At 42.1% G+C, this 22886-nt stretch overlaps 1 protein-coding gene across 3 annotated transcripts in view; it reads right to left on the reverse strand.

The window, feature by feature from the left end:
• Positions 1 to 220: 220 nt before the first annotated feature.
• MAGED1 (MAGE family member D1) overlaps positions 221 to 22886 on the reverse strand; it is a 63956-nt gene continuing 41290 nt past the window's right edge. For 2 of the 3 annotated variants that reach the window (XM_087860217.1, XM_087860218.1), the window contains 12 exons: positions 6385 to 6458; positions 4956 to 5672; positions 3632 to 4300; positions 3444 to 3507; positions 3136 to 3215; positions 2871 to 2962; positions 2566 to 2645; positions 2432 to 2474; positions 2115 to 2177; positions 1264 to 1378; positions 634 to 1019; positions 221 to 430 (listed from right to left, as the gene is read on the reverse strand). In XM_087860217.1, coding sequence (XP_087716343.1) covers positions 642 to 1019; positions 1264 to 1378; positions 2115 to 2177; positions 2432 to 2474; positions 2566 to 2645; positions 2871 to 2962; positions 3136 to 3215; positions 3444 to 3507; positions 3632 to 4300; positions 4956 to 5672; positions 6385 to 6458 — 2375 coding nt within the window. In that variant the 3' untranslated portion in view covers positions 221 to 430; positions 634 to 641. Of the gene's footprint in view, positions 431 to 633; positions 1020 to 1263; positions 1379 to 2114; positions 2178 to 2431; positions 2475 to 2565; positions 2646 to 2870; positions 2963 to 3135; positions 3216 to 3443; positions 3508 to 3631; positions 4301 to 4955; positions 5673 to 6384; positions 6459 to 6992; positions 7131 to 22886 lie in introns of those variants that run through there. The other variant, XM_087860219.1, reaches the window with a different exon arrangement.

Genomic DNA, 22886 nt, shown 5'->3' on the forward strand with positions numbered 1-22886 from the left:
CTTCAGTAATATTTATAAAGTAAACCATACTAGTTCTTGGACCTCATTAACATCTGTGTTCATTACCTCCTCTTTTGTTTCCCAATCCATTAACAGGATCTACCCATATTTTTACCAGTCGAAAGCTAATCTGCCTCTCAGGCTAGAACTGAGGCCCTCTCTTTCCCATATAAACAAGTTGATCTCTCCCCAACATGGAAAAACCAGACAGCACATCTAATTCACTTTGCAGTTTCAACGTTTATTTCTGATACCAAAACTTGACAGCACACAAGGGGGAAAAAAGCAACAGACAAGGAACAGCAAATAAATTTATCTTGCATGCCACTTTCAGTCAACAGGATGTGGCTCTCTAGATAGCTGTGTTTAGAAGGAATCTGAGGCTTCAGCCTCACTCAGGGGAAAGACTATTGCAACTGATTAGCAATATCTGTGAACATAAGAAAAAAATTAACAATCAATGACATATTTCAAATAGTGAGAAATATAAATACCAAACAGTGCTTCCCTATACTTCCCTCATCTCCCCACCATGGGTTTCCTAGGACTCCCAGATCGTGCACATAAATACATTCCCACAGACCCTATGTCTCCCAATAACCTTAACTGCCCAAACCAAAGTGATATACCTACCCAACATCTCACTCAACCCAGAAGAAACCAATGGCACCAAAGTTGGCAGCGAAGTTGGCACTGGCTGTACCACCAGGGCCAATAATGGGGCCAGCGAAGGTCTGAGGAAATCTGGAGCGGGCATTCTGGTGGTATCTGGCCCAGAAGGTAAATGGGATTCTAGACCAGGGATCGCCAAAATCTCCTTCCTCATCCCAGGTCAGCAGCTCAAATTCAATGTCATCCCAGCTCCAGGGACCAGATACGGCCTCATCTCCAATCCCCATGCGGGTTCTCGCCTCAGCCCGGGCCTCAGCCTCAGCTGCAGCAGCGTCCAGAGCATCCAAGGCCTCATCTGCAGCCTCCATGAACTGCGCAGTCCAGTCACGAGGATCTCTTTTCTGAACCTGAGATGAAGAATAGAAAAGAAAACAAAATCCGTAATAGTAGGAGTTAATATTTATGAAGCACCCGCTATATATTTAGTACCCTACTTTGTGCTACTGATTACATAACAGCAACAATAAATACCACCAGTAATGCAGCACCTACCATGTGCAATACCTAAGGTCTTATTCCTGCTCTGGACCTTTCCCAGCCAGTCATACCTCACCCCTTGACCTATCAAGTCTAGAGCAGTTCCCCTATTACCTCTGCAATGAATCTCAGCACTTTCATCTTGCTAGTTTCATGGTAGGAACGGAGGCCCCAGAGGAACTCATACTCAGGAGGGTTGCTGTTGGGCACTCGTCTGTAATCCAGGTACCTTATAGAGCAGAAAGGTCTTTGTTTCTACCCAGGTAAGAATCGTAGTCCAACAATGCATCATACTATTTTTGACACTCCCAATTTCAGGTAGCAACCTCCCCAGGCTCATTCCTAAACCTAGCTTAATTCTATTCTTTTTTAAAATTTATTTTTATTGTTTTTAAGTAGGCTCCACATTCACTGTGAAGCCCAATGCAGGGCTTGAACTCATGACCCTGAGCTTAACACCTGAGCTGAGATCAAGAGTCAGATGCTTAACCAACTGAGCCACCCAGGTGCCCCATAAACCTAGCTTAATTATATTCTTATAGCCAGGCCTTCAAACTCCTGTACCAGTGCTTCTACATTAAGCAGTCACCTAGAACTGCCGGGCGGCTTATATAAGGTCATAGAAAGGACAATACTTAATCTCACCCTTTGTGTCACGGCTCTAGCTCCACGTTCTTGTAATCTTGTTACCGAGACACAGTTAGCCCATTGCAATGATTAGTGTGCAGTGTAAACCTCAGCCTTGGAAATGTCTACTGTGAGTAGATATTACTTGCAAGATAACTATACTGCAGAAAAATCCAACCACAAGCAGGGATACTCAATAAACACTTCCAAGTATGTATGTGTTTTTCTATGTGAATATATATGTATAGTGTAAGAAATGAGCATAGGAAGGACTGTCTGAGGCTGACCAGCACATAGAACTCATGAGGACCAGAAAAAAACCGTTAGAGATCACTTACTTTTGCTTTACAAACTCGTAAGTGAGAAGTTTCCTCAGATCTCCGAGAAGAGGATGTCTCACCCTGACAGTATAAAAAAAGAAACCCATATTCAGAGACTGTGACACTGCCCAAAGAAAAGAGCTTTCTAGAGGTCAGAGATGAGAGAAGAGGCATAGAGTTCAGAATTATCTGCCTATCCACCCAGGTCACATCTTTGGGCTCTGTACCTCCCCAAACCAATTCCCCTAGACCACCAGGCTGATGCAATCCTGGGACCATCCTCTGTTGCCAAAGGATGATATAAACAGGCAAGAGATGAGAGAGCCCAATCATACCCAGGACGCAGTCCCATCTTGCGTAGTGCCTCCCAGAGGACAGCTGCAATGGGAGGCAAGGGGAGACAAGGGACGGAAAATGAGCATGAAAATCAGGCTGTAGCCAACCCCCAGCTGCAGGTCCAGCCACTCACCTTCACTGGCACGGTTGCCATTCATGAAGATGACGCCCAGTATCACTAAGAGGAGACCCAGCTTGGGTGTGTCTTTGGTCCTAAAAGAGTACAAAAAAAATATTTTCAGCAGCCATTTGTATGAGACACCCCAGACAGCTTACCCATCTAGCTTCCCCAGTATTCCTCAGCAAGGGGGTAATTCTACCTCAGTGCTGACCATGACCTGGTCTATGATCCTAAATCTTGGACCCTGACCTACTTGACATTCCTGGGAAAAAAGCACCACTGAGAAAGGCAATGTTCCACCTCTTTTCCCATCTTACGTTCCCAGTATGCCAGCCAGGGACTCGGGGGTACTGATGAGAATATACAGGTGTTCTTCTTTGTCAATCTCCTTCAGTTGAATCCCAAATTTCTACAGGGACAAGAAAACAGACTATGAAATTACAATATCTAGCACCAGCTACCCCTGCTCAGTTGCTCACCTCCCTGTGAGACTTCAGCTCTAAACTCCCAGTAGGAATTCCATGAATCTTTGATATCAAAACCTTCGCTCATTATTCCTATTCCTCAGGGCTGCCTTCTCACCTTCTCCAGGACAAAGCATGCACGTTCAATGATTTCTGGATAAACATCAGTGTATTCACGGATGATATCCCTCAGCATTTCTGTAGGAGAGAGAACAGAGCACCTGAGCTGAGCAGGGGCCACAGAGCTACAAACCCTTTGCCAGTCTTGTTAAAGGGAACACGCTCAGGGTTCTCAAGGATGAAAAATGAAGAATCAGCCACAGAAAGAGGGAATTGAAGGGGAGGGGACATATAAGCAAAGGGATGTCCACAGAACATGGGGTGAGGGGAAGGGCAGAGTGCTGGAGGAGGGCACTGGATGCCTACCTGAGCGCTTGATGGGCACCTTCGTATAATCTTTAAGCATCAGGTACTTGACCAACTTATTTGCCTAGGAGGGGAAAAGGAAATCATTAAAGTTATTAAGATATTTACAGGAAACTTGATTGAATTATAGATAAAAGGACAAGACAAGAGGAAGAGACAGAGAAATGACTGGGAATAACAGTTCTTACTCTTTCCTGAAGAAGGGCCACATCTCGGGGCTGTGAGGCACCCAGGTTCTGTGAGGCACGCGAATTGGGAGAGGGGCGCAGGTTTGGTGAGGGTCGCAGGTTCTGCCAGTCAGGTGGAACTGGCCAATCAGTGGGGATCCAGTCAGGTGGGAGTGGCCAGTCAGTGGGAAGTGGCCAATCAGGTGGTAGAGGCCAGTCAGGTGGTAAAGGCCAGTCAGGAGGGCCTTGCCAATCTGCAGGACCCTGCCAGCCTGGTGGGTTCTGCCATCCAGGTGGGGTCTGCCATCCAGGTGGATTCTGCCAGGCCAGTGGGTTTGGCCAGACAACCGGACCAGGCCAGACAATGGGGTTCGGCCAGATCACTGGATTCTGCCAGATCACTGGGTTCGGCCAGATCACTGGGTTCTGCCAAGCAACTGGGTTTTGCCAGGCTGGTGGGGTCTGCCTAGCTGGGGGGCTCTGACGTGCTGGTGGGGTCTGCCTGGCTGGCTGGTTTTGCCAACCTGATGGGTTCTGCCAGGCCAGTGGGGTCTGCCAGAGCACATTGGGGGGTGCTCCAGGTGGGTTCTGAGTGGTGACTGGAACCGGTGCAGACCTCCATGTCCCTGTAGCCAGTGGGGCCCGCCTCTGATCCCCACCGCTGTTCTCATCCACATTCAAGTTATTAATCTGCATCATCAGAGAGAAGAAAGGTCCAGGGTCACCAGATGTTTCTGTTTCCTCACCCTATCTATTCCAGGAAGGCCCCCTAAAACCCTCACCTGTAGTGACAGCCTGACCCACTAGCCAATGGTCACCCTGAGTCCAGGGCTTGTCTTTCACTGTCTTCCAGGCAGGAGTTTCATCTCTGAATCAGGTCAGGAGCAACCCAAGGGTGGGGCCTGAGGCTTCTCCTCTTCCTATGTCCAACACTGGCTCTGCTTGTACCACCCTGGACAAATCACTCAAGTCACTTCACCTCTCTGGGACTTAGTTTCCTTCTCTGTAAAACTGAGACTATGAACCCTAGCTGGTAATATCTTGAAGATTTAATGAGATAACCTGTGAATGTGCCTAGCTCAAGACCTAACACATAGTGGCTACCATGAAAACGTAAACTAATTATATACAGAGTATGTATATATATATTATGTGTCCATGTCTCATCTCCCCATTAGTCTGTGGATATTCAGAGGACAGAAATTATCACATTCACCTTATCAACCCCTACAACCTAACTGAATACAGGCCATCATATATGTATGTTTTGTTTTGTTTAGAACAAATGAACCTCAGAGAAGAAAGGAGAGAGCCCAAATCAAAGTGGAGCTAGCAGGGATCTCACCTTGCGGGTCCTCTTGCCCCGTATTATAGTCCTGGACTCCAGATTCTGAGCCTGGGAACCATCTGCTGATGTCTGTGCAGCTGCACCATCAGATTCAGGGATACCTGGGCTGGTCTCTACCTCAGTCTGGGAAGTGGCCATCTTGGCTTGGTTAATATTCTGGGTCTGGGTATCAACTGTAGGGGCCTTAGTGGTGTCATTCCAAGCCTTAAAAGCTGTCTTAGGCTGAGTGTTGGCCATCTCACTGGCACTGAGAGACTGAGAGAAATTGTAGGTGGCATTTGGGCCCACCTTAGTAGTGGCATTCTGGGCCTTAAAGGCCATCTCGGACTTGTTAGCAGTTAACTCACTGGTGGTCGCTGCCTGGGAAAAATCATAGGCAGCATTTGGGCCCTTTGGGGTGGCATTCTGGGCCTTAAAGGCTGCCTTAGGTGGCGCATTGGGCATCTCCTTGGCATTAAGAGCCTGAGAGAAATCATAGGCACCATTTGGGCCTTTTGTGGTGGCATTCTGAGCCTTAAAGGCTGTTTTGGGCCTAGCAGCAGCTGCTAAAACCTGAATATCAGCCATCTCACTGGCTGTTGGGGGCTGTGAACTCTGGGGACTAGCATTCGGGCCAGCTGCTGTGGCCTGGTTGGTAGGTGGAGCCTCCGAGATCTGGATGGCCTCCATCAGGGTCTGCATAAGCAAGGTGCTGTCTTCTACGGAGGCCTCAGCCTGCAAATACAGGGGGAGAAAATGAAATTTCTGGGCCTCCGAAGCGGAAGCAGGAGTGTAGGGAGAGCAGTGCAGGGGAGGTGCAGGCAGGCGAATGGTGCAGAAAGGCTGAGGCGCAGACCACCAGCAAGGGGAGATGGGAGGCGGAATGGTAACAAAACGTGTGGTAGGGATGGAATGGGGCAGGACCAAATGAGGGGTGGGGCGGAATGAGGAGTGGGGATGAAGTAGAATGAAGGGGGCGGTGGGGGTTGATGGAGGAGGTTAGAGCAGAGCAATGCGGTGTGCGGCAGGAGCTAAAGACGTGAGGGGAGCCAGAGCAAGGGTGCCGCCTGGAGGAGTTGAGGAGAATAAGGGGGGTCGCAGGGGTGGGGAATGCAGGAGAGAGGGAGGGTGGCGGAGGGAGGTTGGGGGAGGGGGTGGCAGACTGCTCTAAAAGCGTCAGGACTGTGGAAAAAAATGGTTCCTTACCCAACCCGCATTCTCTGGGCAGATTGCCCTGACTACTAACAGGGTCTCCCCTTTCTCTAAGCAGGGACTGATGGCTGAAAAGGGACGCCCCTCCCCCCCCCCCCATAAACCATGGGAATTTGAAAGACGACGGAGTCTAGGCACGAAGAGGGCAAAATCAGATCCAGGCTTTTGGACGGCCAAAGGGACCCCAGGGAACTGTCGGCTAGGGAAATGGTGGGGTGGGGAGTGGAGATCTCACCTGGAAGCCGAGGAGGCCCGCACCACAGTCCATTTTCTGAGCCATGGCTCCTGTCCCTCTGGCAAGAGCAGAGCCTGGGGGATGTGGGGGAGGAGCTGGGCGTTATACCACAGAGGGCAAATATGAAGAGCCGAATTTGGGTGGGGAGGTGTCTGGGATTGACTGTGGGGGCGAATGAGGCGCTGAATGTGAGGGGGAACGGGCGGGATCAGAGTGGGAAAAGTGAATGGGTGTCAGGATGGAGGCTCTGAATCCCGAGAAGCTACTGACGGGGAGAAGCTTCAAATCGTGATTCGGAAAGCCATTAACAGTTCTGAATCCAGGGGGAGTGGGTTGGGACTCGCATATGGTAAATTGAATGGAGGTTTCGAATCGGGAGGAATCGTATGACAGTACAGATTGAGGTCAAGAAATCTGTGGAGATTTTTAACGATGGGAGGGGTTCGGAGAACGAACAGGGGTTCTGAGCAAGGGAGGATCGGGTGAGGGGTGTGAATGGGGGGTTCGGGGAGTGGAAGGGGGATCGGAATCCGGGGTAAAGGGATCGAAATGAAAAATGGGGGGCCCGCACCAGGGGGCAGATGCCCTGTCTGGGGGCTAATTCTCACCTTGCCTCAGGCCCCAACCCCAACCCCCTCGTTGCCTCCCTTCTTCACGACTCAGAGGATCGGGATTGCAGTGCTCGGCTCTCCGCAGCCGCACCCTCTCCTTGTCCAGGAGAAAATGCCAGCGCGGCAGCTAGGACGACCCCGCCTCTCCGCCTAATATACCACCCACCGCCTCAGATAGTTATGCGCATGCGCAAGAACTGACCGACCAAATAAAAGTCCCGCCCGCTTCCCCAACAAAAGCTTCGTCCCGAACACCATGGTGCGCATGTGCAAGGGGAAGCAATCCCGCCCCTTTGCCAACACACCATCCCACCACCAACCAGGTCGACAGTATACCACGGTCCCACCTCCTTCATCAATATCCCCTCCCCCAAACAGATGCGCTGTGCCTTTAGGTCCCACCCCTTGCCCCACACACCGGCCCCCTACCTTTTCCGCAATGCGTCTCTGTTCTATCCCTCGCCTTCTGTGGCCCCTCCTGTCCGGTCGGCAAGCATCTCTAGCCCCCTGCCTAGCACCACTTAGGTCACTATTAAGGAGGTGTCCGTGTGGGGTCTCAAACTGCAACAAGTGCTAGGCTCCCGCTAAGCTCACCCAGGAAAAGGAATGGCCAAAGAGAATACACTGTTGGAGGTAGAAGAAGTCTGCACCTGCCACAAGAATCTGTATGATCCCCCTCAACAGATCCCAGACTCATAAACATTAGCTTCTCTCCTGCTCTTTGTGCAGCTCCAGCCATGCGCATATTTTGTGTGCAGGTGAGGAGCGGAGGGAAGGGAACAGTTTGAACATCACAGCGCAATCTGTGCTGGGGCTTGTCTTTCTCTTAAGGCAGCCCTGGGAGTGGATATCAGCATCCCCATTTTACAGGTCAGAAAGCTAAAGCACAGACACACTGCATGAACTAGACAAGGCCAGAGCCAGTAAAGAGAAAATGCAAAATGTGGGCCTTAGGTTTTCCTTAATCCAAAACCCATGTTCCACTAGTGCTGGCCCAGGAACTGAGGCACCCTCCCCTCTTCAGTTTTGAGCGACAAATCCCACACATACACCTCCCCTGCCCTGTCAACACCTGTCCCAAACAAGCAAGGTTTGTGTTCTCCGGAGACTTTAAGCTCATGCTCTGCATTTAGGAGAACATAGAGAGAGACCCTTAGTCCCCACCCCATGTGGGTCCATCCAGGTGTGGGAATTGTTCCTGGGGGTCCACTCCCTGCTCCGATTGTCAGTTCTCTCCCTGTGAGTGGCACAAACACCGCTGCCCCTGAGGCCTTCCTGGTGCCTGCTTGAGCAGCCAGGACAATCAGGCACCTGTGCGTCTGAACCATGGCAAGCCCACATTCAGTGTAAATGTTTACCCTGGTTCCTTCCAGGGCTCAGGCCTCAATTCCTGGGACGAATTGCTGGGCCATTCTACCCCTAGCTGTGTGAGCTGTCTCAGGTCATTCCACTTCTCTGAGCCAGATTCTCAATATACAAAATGGGAAGCACAAATAGCACTGACTGGAGTTGGACCCAAGGACACACATGCTGCTATGCTTCCACATGACTGGAGACTCAGACAGAAAATCATATACAGATGTGAAATGACTCAAATTGAACTGATACTTTCCAAAAATACAAGGCAGACCTTGGTACATTTCACATTTGTTCTGGCATCAGCTTCTGCCAGGAGTCTGCATATGAAAGAAAGCTAATGCTAGGAAGGATGGCAGCATTTGGTCCCCAAGGGCCAACATCAATTCTGCCTGGCTGGATGACTTTCCTCATCTGTTGCATAGCAACCTCCCCTGTCAGCTGCCTGTTTTTCCTCAGCACTTCCTCTGTAAAGTGTCTGCAGTGGGACGTGATCAGACTCAGGAAAGAAGGTCTGAAACACCATTTTAAATGCTATCTGCTTCTGTATCTGTATCTCCAGTCTTGGTTTGGCCTATGAATTCTAGATCCATAATCCAACTGCCTGCCTCTCTTATGCAACTGGATATCCCTCAATATTTTCAAATTTAACAGTCTCAAACTGATTCCTTTGTTTATATCCTCTTCCTCACCAACACTGTGTTTCTCCTCTAGTCATGCCACTCTCTCTCCCTTAGAACAAAAAGCCTTTTAGGGAGATGGATTTTTATTTATTTTATTCATTGCTGTGTAACCTGTACCTACAATGATACCTGGCGTATTTTATATGCTCAAAAATGTTTGTTAATAAAAGAATGAATCACACCATCCACCCTGTTGCTCAAGCAAGAAACCTGAGAGGTATTCTTTTTTCCTTCCTGTGATGAGTTCACTTACTTTTCCTTATACAAACAATGCATATTTGTCACTAAAAATTTAAATATTGGGGCGCCTGGGTGGCTCAGTCGATTGAACCTCTGACTCTTGATTTCAGCTCAGGTCACGATCTCAGGGTTGTGAGATGGAGCTCCGCTTTGGGCTCTACGCTCAGCAGGGAGTCTGAGATTCTCTTCCTCTCCCTCTGCCCCTTCCCCCACTCACACACACTCAAAATAAATAAATAAAATCTTTAAAAAATGAAGATAAAAAAATAAAAATTTAAACATCAAATATTTTAAAAATTAAGTAAACATCACTCCAAATGGCACCACACCACCCTGAGACAACCGCTAGTAAGATTTTGATGCTACCTTTTCACATAACATATATATGCTTACATAAATGGGATCATATGTCATATTTTAAATTGCATTCTTTTGCTTCTGCCTCCCACTCCTTTCCTCCACCTCAACCCTCATCTGCCAAACATGCATTTTAACAACCATTTTTATAACTTTCCATGTTCAAAAAGTCATCTTATTTTTTTACTGTTTTACAAAAATTAAGATCATATACACTTCAATGTATCAGATTTATTTTAATTAACACTGATCTACCTCTTCCCCACTCTTTTACATTGCTGCATAATATTCCATGATAGGGATATACTGCAACGTAGTCAATCATTTCCCCACTGATGGTCATTCTAGTTTCAAGGTTTTGGGGAGCACATACACACAAACACTGCAATAAAATACTTGTACATATATCCTCGTATTTTATGCTTAATGTTCTTCATTCCTGTGACACCAGATGCCCAGGAATAAGACTGACATACTGTACAGTGCTTGGTAATATAAAAACTTTTTCAACCTTTTGCCAATGTGATGTGTACTTTATTGGTATCTCCTGTGGCTTAATTTACATTTCTGATGTAAATAGTGAAACACACATTCATATATTAATGGAACTATTAGATTTCTTTTGTAAAGTAATTGTGCAAGTACTTTATCTTGTGTTGTCTGTCTTATTTTTAGAACTTCTTTATATAGTCCCACAGATGCTTACTGAAAACCCTTAGGGCTAGATATATTTCAATTATTTTTTTCACATTTTAATAAGGGAACACTGTGTATATACTCTATATTACATAACAGTTCAAACTGCAAAAGCCTTTATAAAGGCCAGATGTTCACTTTTTCACACTCCCGTAGCAGCCAAGAGAATGTGATCTAGGATTTACCAGTGTGGCAGGTCCTGAAAACTACCCTGAGGTTCGATGATTCACTAGAAGAACTCAAAGAACTCAGAGGTGTTATGCTCATGGCTATTGTTTATTACAGCAAAAGCATACTAATTTTAAATCAACCAAACCAAAAGGTGCACAGGAAAGATTCCAGGAGAAACCAGGCGTATGCTTCTGGCTGTCTTCTCTCAGTGGAGTTGGATGGCCAGTGCTTAAATCTCCCAGCAAGATATGTGGCAACCTGGGAAATTTCCCTGAGCTGGGATTTTACTGGGGGTCAATCAGATAGGCACTAGACACTCGTGTGGCTGACCTTAGTTACTCAGCCTCCAGGCTGTGCAGAGGTGCTACAAGACCAGAGGCCCACTATATAATACAAAATGGGCCAAGGCCCACTATAAATCACACTGTTAACATAAACTATCTAGTATGGCCCAAAGTTCCAAGTGAACAAAAAGACACTCTGATCAGGCAGGATATTCCAAGGGCTTGGAGATTATCCCCCAGGAGCTTGTTAAGAGCCAGACCTATCTTTGGAATGTACAGACATTTTTTGGAAATCACAGGATTTATAGACCCCACACACCTGTGGAATCAATTCTTTTCTACAATCCAGTTTCTAGGAGCAGCACTGGTAGCAGGGCTAAGGGCAGCATCTAGTATCCAGTGTTCAGTGGTGGCAGTAATGGCAGCCAACCAGCTAATACTTATGGCATGATTTTTGAAAAAACAAATTATTTTATTAATTCTACTTTAAAAGTTTTTTAACTTTTTATTTTGAAATAATTATAGATACACAGGAAATTGCAAAGATAATACAGAGAAGTCCTATGTACCCCTTCAGCCAGTTCCCCCAATGGGCACAGTTATGAAACTGTAATACAGTATTAAAACCAAGAAATTGACATTGGTATGATATATGCATATAGTTCTATCACATGTGGGGAGGTTTCTATAGTAATCACCATAGCAACCAATGTACAGAATTATACTAACCCCACAGATTTCCCTGTACCACCCCTTTACACTCACATTCATCATCCTTCCCTCCACTATCCCTAACCCTTAGCAGCCATTAATGTGTTCTCCAACTTTGTAATTTCAACATTTCAAAAGGTTATAAAATTGGAATCATACAATGTCACATTGTGACTTTTTCTTCACTCAGCATAATGCCTGTGAGACACACCCACATTGTTATGTGTATGTGTTAATGGTTTGTTCCTTTTTATTGCTGAGTACTATTCCAGGATATAGATGTGCCACAGCTGGTTTAAAAATTTACCCACTGAAGGACATCTGGGCAGTTTCCAGTTTGGGGCTATTACGAATAAAGCTGCTATAAACATTTGCGTATAATTTTTTTTCTGTGAACATAAGTTCTCATTTCTCTGGGATAAATGCTCAAGACTGCAATTGCTGAGTAGTATAATAAGAATGTTAGTTTTATAAGAAACTGCCAAACTTTCCCAGAGTGGTTGTATCAATTTTACATTCCCACCAGCAATGTGTAAATGATTCATTTTCTCCAAATCCTTGCCAGCAACCTGTTGTATTTTTTTAAGCCACTCTCATAAATGTGAACTAATAACTCATTGTGGTTTTAATTTGCATTTCCCTAACGTCTAATGATGTTGAACATTTTTAACATGTACTTACTCGCCATCCATGTATCTTCTTTGGTAAAATGTTTCTTCATGTCTTTTGCCCATTTTCTAATTGGTTTCTTTTTCTCTTTTCCATTTCTTTATTTCTTGCCTTCTGAAGAGCTAAACTTTTTTGTAGAATTCTGCTATTCTGTTTGTATCCCTCTAAAATTCCTATGTTGAAATCGTAACCTCCCCACAGATGATAGTATTAGGAGATGGGTCTTTAGGAGGTGTTTAGGTTGTGAGGGTAGAGTTCTCATGAAAGGGATTAGTACCTTAGAGGCTCCAGAGATATTTTTAATCCCTTCCACCATGTGAGGACACAGTGAGAAGAGGCCATGAAAAGAGGGCTATGAATAGAGCCCTCACCAAATGCAACCATGCCGGTACCCTGAACTTAGGCTTCTCACCCTCAGAACTGTGATAAATAAATTTGTTGTTTATAAGCTACTAGTCTGTCGTATTTTATTACAGCAGCCCAAATGGACTAAGACAAAGTCTATTTTATCTATGTTTTTGAGCATATAACATTAAACAGACTTTTATAGTGATTGCTATAGGTATCACATTATATATATTATATATTATCATTTCATATATATGTGTGCGTATACTTGTATATACACACATATATTTTATTTTTTAAAGATTTTATTTATTTGTCAGAGAGAGATTGTGAGAGAGAGAGCACAAGCAGAGGGAGCAGCAGGCAGAGGGAGAAGCAGACTCCCAGCTGAGCAAGGAGCCTGATGCGGGACTCGATCCCAGGACTCTGGGGATCATGACCTGAGCCAAAGGCAGATGCTTAACTGACTGAGCCACCCAGTTGTCCCAACACACATACATGTTAAGGTTTTACTGATATTGGCCTGACTGAGAGAGATCTGGGTGCCTAATTACATTTACACACACACACACACACACACACACACACACACACACATACACATTTATAAAATTTATTTCTTGCAGTTCTGGAGGCTGAGAAGTCTAAGATCAACACACCACTCATGTAACACTTTGCCAGTTTGGTGAAGTATAGAAAACTTACCTCTGTTTACATACTTTTACCATCATTTATATTACATTTATAATATAATTTATATATTAAGTTTATATATATATATATATATATAATCATCTTAAATATCTCTTCATACACTGAGAACTACAGACAGATGGTGTCCTAATTCTGGCTTCAATCATCAAGTATAATTTAAAGAACTCAAGAGAAAAAGGACTGTCTCTATCTCTGTCAAATAAATAAATAAAATCTTAAAAAAAAAAAAAAAGGGGCGCCTGGGTGGCACAGCGGTTAAGCGTCTGCCTTCGGCTCAGGGCGTGATCCCGGCGTTATGGGATCGGGCCCCACATCAGGCTCCTCCGCTATGAGCCTGCTTCTTCCTCTCCCACTCCCCCTGCTTGTGTTCCCTCTCTCGCTGGCTGTCTCTATCTCTGTCAAATAAATAAATAAATAAAATCTTAAAAAAAAAAAAAAGAGAAAAAGGAAAGTCTATTATGTTTACTCATATTTTATTTTGTTGTCCTCTCTTCCTTACTGATGGTCCAAGACCCTTTCTCTTATCATTTCCTTTCTTTTTCAAGAACTTCCTCTAGCCATCCTTTTAGGATAGGAAGGCTGGTAACAAATTCTCTTAGTTTTCCTTCTTTTGAAAACGTCTCAATTTCCTCTATATGGTACTAAAGAATATTTTTATTGGATATATAATTCTGGGTTGACAGTTTCATTCTCAGAGCACTTGAAAAATACTGTGGCCTCCATGGTTTCGAATGAGATATCTGCTGTTATCAATTTGGTGTTCTCCTACAGGTAAAGTATCATTTCTCTGTCCGGCGGCTTTCAAGATTCTTAATTTCTGTCTTTAGCTTTCACAAGTTTGAAAATGATAAGCCTTGGTACGAATTTATTTGGCTGTATCCTTTTTGGAGTTTACTCAGCTTCTTGACCCTATGGGATTATGCTCTTTTCCAAATTTGGAAAATTTTCAGCTACTTTTCTAGCCCTTCTTTCTTCTTCTGTGACTATGACAACACCCATGTTAAATCTTTTGTAATAGTCCAACAAGGGCCTGAGGCTCTGTTTTTGTTTTTCACTCTATTTTTTTCTCTTTTGGTATGACTGGATAATTTCTATTGTTCCATCTTAAGAGTTCACGGATTTATTCTTCTGTTATATTATTCTCTTGTTGAAGTCACCTACTGAGGTTTTTTTTAAAGTTCATTTATTAGATTTTTCAGTTCTTAAATTTCTTTTTGATTCTTCTTTGTATCTTCTATTTCTTTGGGAGATTTTCTTCTTTTTTAAGATTTATTTATTTATTTGAGAGAGAGACAGACTGAGAAAGCATGGGCAGGGCACAGGGAGAAGGACAAGCAGACTCCCCGCTGAGCAGGGAGCCTGATGTGGGACTCCATCCCAGGACCCTGGGATCATGACCTGAGCCCAAGGCAGACACATAACCAACTAAGCCACCCAGGCACTCCTCTTTGGAAGATTTTCTGTTTCTTTGTTGAGACTTTCTATTTTTCCATTTGTTCTAAGAATGCTCACGACTGTTCACTGAAACATGTTTATGACGTCTATTTAAAAATCCTTGTTCGATGATTCTATTATCTGTGTCATTTTGGTGCTGGCGTGTGTTGACTGTCTTTTCTCATTCAAGTTGTAATTATCATAGCTCTTGATATAACTAGTCATTTTCAACTGAATCTTAGATATTTTGCATAGTATGTTATGAGGATTGAATCTTATTTAAATCTTCTGTTTTACCACACGTAGCTAGGTCCACATTCCTACTCAGCCACCACTGGCACCTGAGAGAGAGGGGCTCGTTTTCATTGAGGGCTAAGTGAGAGTTCCAGCTCCATACTAAGGTTTTACTGGTATCAGCCTGACTGGGAGGGAGCTGGGTACCTAATTACATGGTAAATGTGTATTATTTTTAGTGCTGGGTGGTAATAAAAATCCCATTTGTCCACTGTGCCTTCTTTTGACGTGACTTCATTGGTTAGGGGGAGATGCATCTCATTATCATCTTCAGTGATAGAGAGCCAGGCTCCCCACATAGTTTCTGACATTGTGGGGACTGGGCTATTATTCCCACTCCCTATTTGCCCTTCCCTGACACTCTGTCAGGAGATTAAAGACCTCATTACAGCCTGGCAAGAGTGGAAGTAGAGGGTCTCTAGTTGGCTTTTGCTGGTAGGCACAAGGCCACAGTCTCCCCTCTGGCATTTAGCTAGAGTAGGGCAGTTATTGTCTAAAAAAATTTTTTTGTCTTGCTATGCTGTCTCTGTCTTTTAGATATGTTAAGAACAGAGTTATGTTGGGGCTTTTTGTTTTTTGGTCTATGTCCTTTGGTGTTTCCAGTTTGCAAGCTTCTTCAGCATCTGCTTTGGGATATATGAGGCCAAAAGAAAACCCAGGAAACTCACCACCATGTCACTCTTTGGGATCCAAATTCCCTAGAAGGTTTGCCATCTTATCTCTAACTTTCAAGGTCTTCTCATGTTTGGTTTATATACAATGCCCAGGGATCAATAGGGGAAAAAGCGTATCTATACCATTTACCCCTTCCTGCTGGAAGCAGAAGTCCTCAATTCTGATGCTTTTTAAAAATGTACAACTATTGGAATTTATAATGTACAGTCATACTGTAAGAAAAATAATTTGATCTCTTATTTTACAATATATACAGCACTTATTTTGTTGTTTTAGATGATCTGCTAAAACATCAAGAACAATTTTGGGTAATAATCTCAATAAGCAACATCCTTTTCTTTTTCCTGAAATGACTTTACCATTTCACCATTTAGAATGTTTGTTGTTCTTTTATACGTAGTTTTAAAAACCATATTTAGTAGTTTCTCTTCCTATTTTACTTATTCATAATATTTCCTCTGCCTTACTCACAAACCTAATCCATCACCTATTCCTGTTGAGTCTACCATTTTAAGTACACCTTAATTGCATTCTATTCTATCTTACTGTTAGAAAGGAGCATAGAGGGAGAAATAGAGAAAGAAAAATTCAAAAGGGGGGAAGAGGAATAGATAGAAGAAGGAAAGAAGAAAACAGGGATCAGAGAAAGGATGAATGAAAATAGCTGCAAGTAAATCGAATAATTAAGATAAGGAGAAATAAGAGTGGAGAAAGAATAGATATTAAGCTGAAACAGAAAAACCAGTAAGAAGGAGAGTAAGGAAATAGAATACAGAAGGAAGAAGAGATGTAGGATAGAAGAGTATGAGGGGGAGACAGGAGGAGTTAGAGAGATTAATAAGTAGATGAAAGGAAAATTAAAAAGGAGAAGGAAGAAGGGGGTTTCATGGGAAAGAAGGGAGTAGAGGAAATGATGAGGGAGAAAAGATTTGAAGTAAGAGGGACAGGGACAAGAAGAAGAAATGACATGGAATCACACCTTTAAAAACGGCAGATTTCACTCTGCAGAGAGAAGAATGTTGAATGTAAGAAGTTCCTCTTTTTTCCTCCTCAAATACCCAGTTCCCTTTACATTTGGTACCCAGCAAAGTGCCACAGGTCATTTCTCACATGATGTCACTCTTGCCTTGAGGTAAGACCACTGTGGTTTTCAACTAGTAAGAACCATGTGCCCCACATTTTGAACAGATAAATTTGTTTACTGTACTCATCATTTATCACATACTTTCTGCTGCTGGTTGTTCATCAGGTATGAATATTATCTGACAAATTCAGGTATGCAGGAAATACAAGTTTTCTTTTTCTCTGCAACTCATTTTATAAATTCTATGTCTTTGGGGTTGTGTCTCAGTTATGAGACCTTGGGGTCAAAACATCAGAATGGGTTCTGTTGAGTAGCCCATATCCACTCTGACATTCATGTGATATCTGGTTCACCAATGTCTGTCCAAGCAGGTAGCTATTGACTTGAACCTCATTCTATACTACAAAACCCTCTTGGGGTCTGACTCTCTCTGAGGGCGTCACATACCACTCATATACATGGGAAATATTCCGCTGCTCCTATCATATAATGGGGCCTGTTCATCTCTGTGAGGCTGTCTTTGCTTACCACATTGTTTACTCCCATGATACCCTGAGCTGAGAGAAACCATATGAGGAGGCCTAAAGCTCAAAATCCCTATAGACACCACACAACCATTTCTATTTTGTAGTCTTCATCTCTCCTGGCCTTACCCAGGAAGTGAGGCACAAGATCACATTGGTAGAGGATCTCACAAACCAACCTGGGGTTTCTTTCCATCCCTGAAATACAGGGCCTAGGTTTCTCCAGTTTCCAGGAACCCACAGTATCTACTGACTCTTTGCTTCTTGTCTGTTTTTCTTATCAACACAATGTGAAGATGGAGGTACAGCCTTGAAAAGAAGTGATAAAAACAACAAAACGCTAAACAAATTAAAAATCAATGACTTTTCTTGGACCCGACAGAGAAATGATGTTTCAGAACAAACCACCATCCTGAAATCTTGAGGAATAGGCAAATCCAGAATCACAAATGAGATATACTTACCTGAAACAGAAGCCACTAAAGCTATAAACTTGTAGGAACACTTAACTGATAATTTTGACAAGATGCTGGAGGCTGTGTGTGGACTAGAGTGAAAGTGAGAAACTCCTGGGAGTGGTAGTCTTGGGGGGAGGCACACTTTCATGGGCTTTACTTCCAGGAATCTCACCGGGTTCTCAGAGTGCAGATCCAAGAAAGACACCCTTGTGGCCCTGGCAAGTACAGAGGAAGAGTCCTTGTGAATATCCTTATGAAATATGCCCAGAGCCTTCTCCACAACAAAGGCCTACTCTCCAGGAGAAAAGACTACCAGAACCTTGTTCCAGAGCCATGGAGGAAGGGTATCCTTCTCATTCCAAACCCTCTAGCTTTCCTATCTCACCTAAGGTAGGGGCACAGAGAGGGGGGCTACACAAGAAGAAATACCTGTAAAGGTCACAGGCCCACTAAAACTCTGAGATTTAACTGGAATATTACAAAACACTCCCTTTTCTCCCATACCATACCACCACAGCAACAGGGCTCCAGTATATTAACAATGGGCTATAACACAATGAACTGCAAGACAAAGACTCTCTAAGGAAGGGGACTTAAGGAAGCCCAAAGTCAAAAGAGGAAACAAAATCAAGGATGCTAGAAGAATATGGAGCCTCTGACACCTAACGCTAAAGGAAACTTTAAACAAAGCCCACTCCTAGCAAGATTAACATGTATCTTCACACTAGAGACCAATCTATCTAACTTCCTATTACCTAAACATCATATCCAGCTTTCAACAAAAAATTAGAAGGCACACCAAAAAGCAAGAAGAAAAAGTCTGAAGAGACAAAGGAAGCATAAGACTCAAATATGAAAGAGTGTTCGACTTATCAGACAGGGAATTCAACACACTGTAATTAATATGTTAAAGGATCTAATGAAAAAAAAGCAAACGACATCAAGGATATGGGTAAAGTCAGCAGAGTGATGGAAATTCTAAGAAAAAAACCAAAAGGAAATGCTAGAAAAAATCATAACAAATGAAGAATGCCTTTGGTGAACTCATTAGTAGACGGGACACAGCTGAGGAAAGCTGGAAAGTGGATTAAGAGATACCTCCCAAACTGAAAGGTAATTAGGAAAAATAATTTTTAAAAACCAGAACATTTAAGAACCATAGGACAATTTCAAAAGATGCAACATATGCATAACTGGTACACAGAGGGAGAAGAATGAAGCAGAAGAAATATTGCAAAAAATAATGCTAAGAATTTTCCAAAATTAATGAAGACAACAAATCAGATCCAGGAAGCCCAAAGAACATCAAACAGGTAAATACTAAAAGATTCACACTGAGGCACATAATTTTCAAACTGCAGAAGACCAAAGACAAAGAGAAAATCCTCAAAGAAGCTAGAAGAAAAAAGTATCTTACTTATAATGGAACATAGGTAAGAACTACTGAAGGTTTCTCATCAGAAACCATGCAAGCAAAAAGAGAGTGGAGTGAAATATTTAAAACATTAAAGAAAAAAACCCACTGACCTACATTTCTATATCTAGCAAAGTATCCTTTAAAATTGAAGGAGAAATACTTTCTTAGACAAACAAAAACTGAAGGAATTCATCACAGTAGATCTATCCTACAAGAAATGTTAAAAGATTTTCTTGGAGCAGAAGGAAAACAATATAGGGCAGAAACTTGGAACTACATAAAGACAGGAGCACTGGAGAGGGAATAAATGAAGCTTTCCTTCAAAGAGCAAATAAAAACTGCAATTATAGATATTTTGGGATGCTTTAATCAATGGAAATTTATGCAAAACACTTCCCCATTATTGCATGCAAAACATAATAGAAACATAAACATATATCCAGGATAAAAATAAAAAGATGGAGTAAGTTATGGTACACAATAAACAAATGATATATTAATATCAGACACAGTACTTTATTTTTTTAAGATTATTTATTTATTTATTTGACAGAGAGAGAGGCAGCGAGAGAGGGAACACAATCAGGGGGAGTGGGAGAGGAGGAAGCAGGCTTCCTGCTGAGCAGGGAGCCCGATGTGGGGCTCGATCCCAGAACGCTGGGATCATGACCTGAGCCGAAGGCAGACGCTTAACGACTAAGCCACCCAGGTGCCCCCAGACATAGGACTTTAAGGTAAAACATTATTTTAGATGAAAAGTTCACTGCGTAATATAAATATACAAATCATAACTTAACAGATATGCAAGAAGAAATAATAAAACCAAAATCATAGTGGAGTAAATGATAAAATAATCATATGAAATAATGGGTCCTTCTTGAAACTTCTATATAGGTACTATACATTGAGACCCAAGCATAAAACATATTAGGATGCTTCCTACTGGGTATCTACCCAAAAAATACAAAAACACTAATTCAAAGGGATATATGCATCCCTATGCTTATTGTAGGTAGCCAAATTATGGAAGCAGCCCAACTACCCATTGATAGATGAATGGATCAAGAAGATGTGGTGTGTGTGTGTATGTATATATATATACATATATATACATATATGGAAAGTAATTCAGAAATGTATACTTATATACATATACTATATATATATATATATATATATATATATATATATATATATATATACACACACACACTATACACACACACATACACACACACAATGGACTATTATTCAGCCATAACAAAGAATGAATGGAGCTAGAGAGTATAATGCTAAGGGAAATAAGTTAGTCAGAGGAAGGTAATACCATATGAACTCACTTCTATGTGCAATTTAAGACACAAAACCAACAGGTAAAGGGAAAAAAGAGAGAGAGAGAGTGAGACAAACGAAGAAACAGACTCAACTACAGAGAGCAAACTGATGGTTACCAGAGGGGAGGTGGGTGGGGGAATGGGTGAAATAGGTGACGAGGAATAAAGAGCACACTTATCATTATGAGCACTGAGCAATGTATAGATTTGTTGAATCATTATATTGTACTAATTGAAACTAATTGAAACTAATATTATACTGTATGTTAACTATACTGGAATTAAAAAAAACTAAAAAATGTAAAAAACATTATGGTGCCTCAAAATGAGCACTATAGAATTCTTACATCCTTCCATGTTTTTGGATGGAAACTAATTAGATTTTACCTCCCTTACTTATATCTGTGTAAGAATTTTAAAAGAAATTTAAGTATGTGTACTAGATGCTACGCATTATAAGTGCTGGGGAAACGATGAGCAAAAACACATGTATTACCTCTTTTCAAGGACTACTGGATCTCAGTCAAATGTAAACAAAACTGAGTCCAGTTAGACTTGTACAATTTTGAGATACTTTATGGAGTTTTTAATGCCAATTTGCAGCATGAGAGCAGGCAAAGTGATATCTCAAGATGACATCAAATGATCTTGGCATACATCAAAAAGAACGATTTCTCAACATCTGCTGCAACATGGACGGTACTAGAGGAGATAATGCTAAGCGAAATAAGTCAAGCACTGAAAGACAATTATATGGTTTCACTCATTTGTGGAACATAAGGAATAGCAGGGACATCAGTAGGAAGAGGAAGGGAAGAATGAAAGGGGGGTAAACAGAAGGGGGATTGAACCACGAGAGACTATGGACTCTGGGAAACAAACTGAGGGCTTCAGGGGGTGAGGGAGAATGGGATAGGCTGGTGATGGGTATTAAGGAGGGCACGTATTGCATGGTGCACTGGGTGTTATACACAAGTAATGAATCATGGAACTTTACATCAAAAACTAGGGATGTACTGTATGGTGACTAACATAATATAATAAAAAATATTATTATTAAAAAAATAAAAAAATAAAAATGCTAAGTAGTTTGGGAAAAAAATGATCTTGGCATAAACTTAAATAGGTTACATCTTCCTTCACACTGACCAATTCCCTATTCCCTTCCAATTAATTCCTCACTCCCATCACTACAGCAATTAACATTCCATTAACAAGGAGAAGGTTATCAGAAGAGACAAGAGGAAGTCTGCAAGTAGAACCTCCATGCAGTTTGAGGGTGTTTGTTTGATATCTCATCAGATAATCTTACCATATGGGCTTTTGGTATCTTGTGACTTAGAGCCCTTCTGTCATTTGCACTAGAAAATTCATAGGTATATCTGAATGTTCTTGGGTACCTGGGATATGACTTAGCTCCATAGGTGTCCTCGATGTTCAGCATCAATATAACCTAATTTGAGAATCATGAAGCATTAATAACTGTTAACAGGTATAGAGCTGGACTTCAGTCATCACATACTTCGGCTTATGGCATTTTCTGATTTCATTTTATGAAACAAGGATCATCTGAAAAACACTGGAAAAATGGTCCATACCAACTCCAACATCGCACACACACCCCCACATGCACAACGATAATATCCTGCATCTGAGACTGTTTTGAGAACATAATGTTACATAATAATTATTCTGATATTATTATAACATTTTCCAAGATACTAAAAAGCCTTTGTAAGCTTCTTTATAATTATATAATATCCCATTATATAAATGTACCTACTCAACTAATTAACAAAGGTGTTGTTTCTATTTATTTTTGTTCATTAGATTATCATTGTGGTGATTTTTCCCCACAAAGTTCTGTGCATATCTCCAATTATTTCCTTAGGGTGTATTATTAGAAATGGAATTACTAGGTCAAAGGGGTATGAACTATTTTAAGGCTGTTATTCAATACCCAAATGCTTTCCAGAAAGTTTTATCAACACTAGTAATGTAGAAGAGTTCTCAAGTACCCTTGATCATATTCAGTATTTCCTTTAAAAATATCTTTTCTGGTTTGATAGACAAAATATTTAATTGATTTAAATTGTATTTACTTTGTGATTAATGAAGGGGAACACACTTTTCAGTGTTTTTTAGTCATTTCTACTTCTGTGAGAGTTCTTTAAACATTAAGGATATTAACTTTATGCCTATCATATTTGTTGCAAATACATTTTTTTGGTTTGTGGCTTGCCTTTTAATTTTGTTTGTGAATTCCTGATCTAGGAAGGCATGCAACTATTACCTTCTTTTCCACTGTCATTTCCTCCATTTAAAAAAAATACCAGGGATGTCCTTACCCATTCAAAAGCCAAGCAAATATTCATTTTTATGGAAAGTAATTCAGAAATGTATACTTGGCACCTAAAATAATCTATACTTTCTTAGTAAATT

This window comes from Ursus americanus, chromosome X, assembly GCF_024610735.1.
Source record: "Ursus americanus isolate L20-20 chromosome X, mUrsAme1.1.p, whole genome shotgun sequence".
Taxonomy (NCBI): Eukaryota; Metazoa; Chordata; class Mammalia; order Carnivora; family Ursidae; genus Ursus; species Ursus americanus.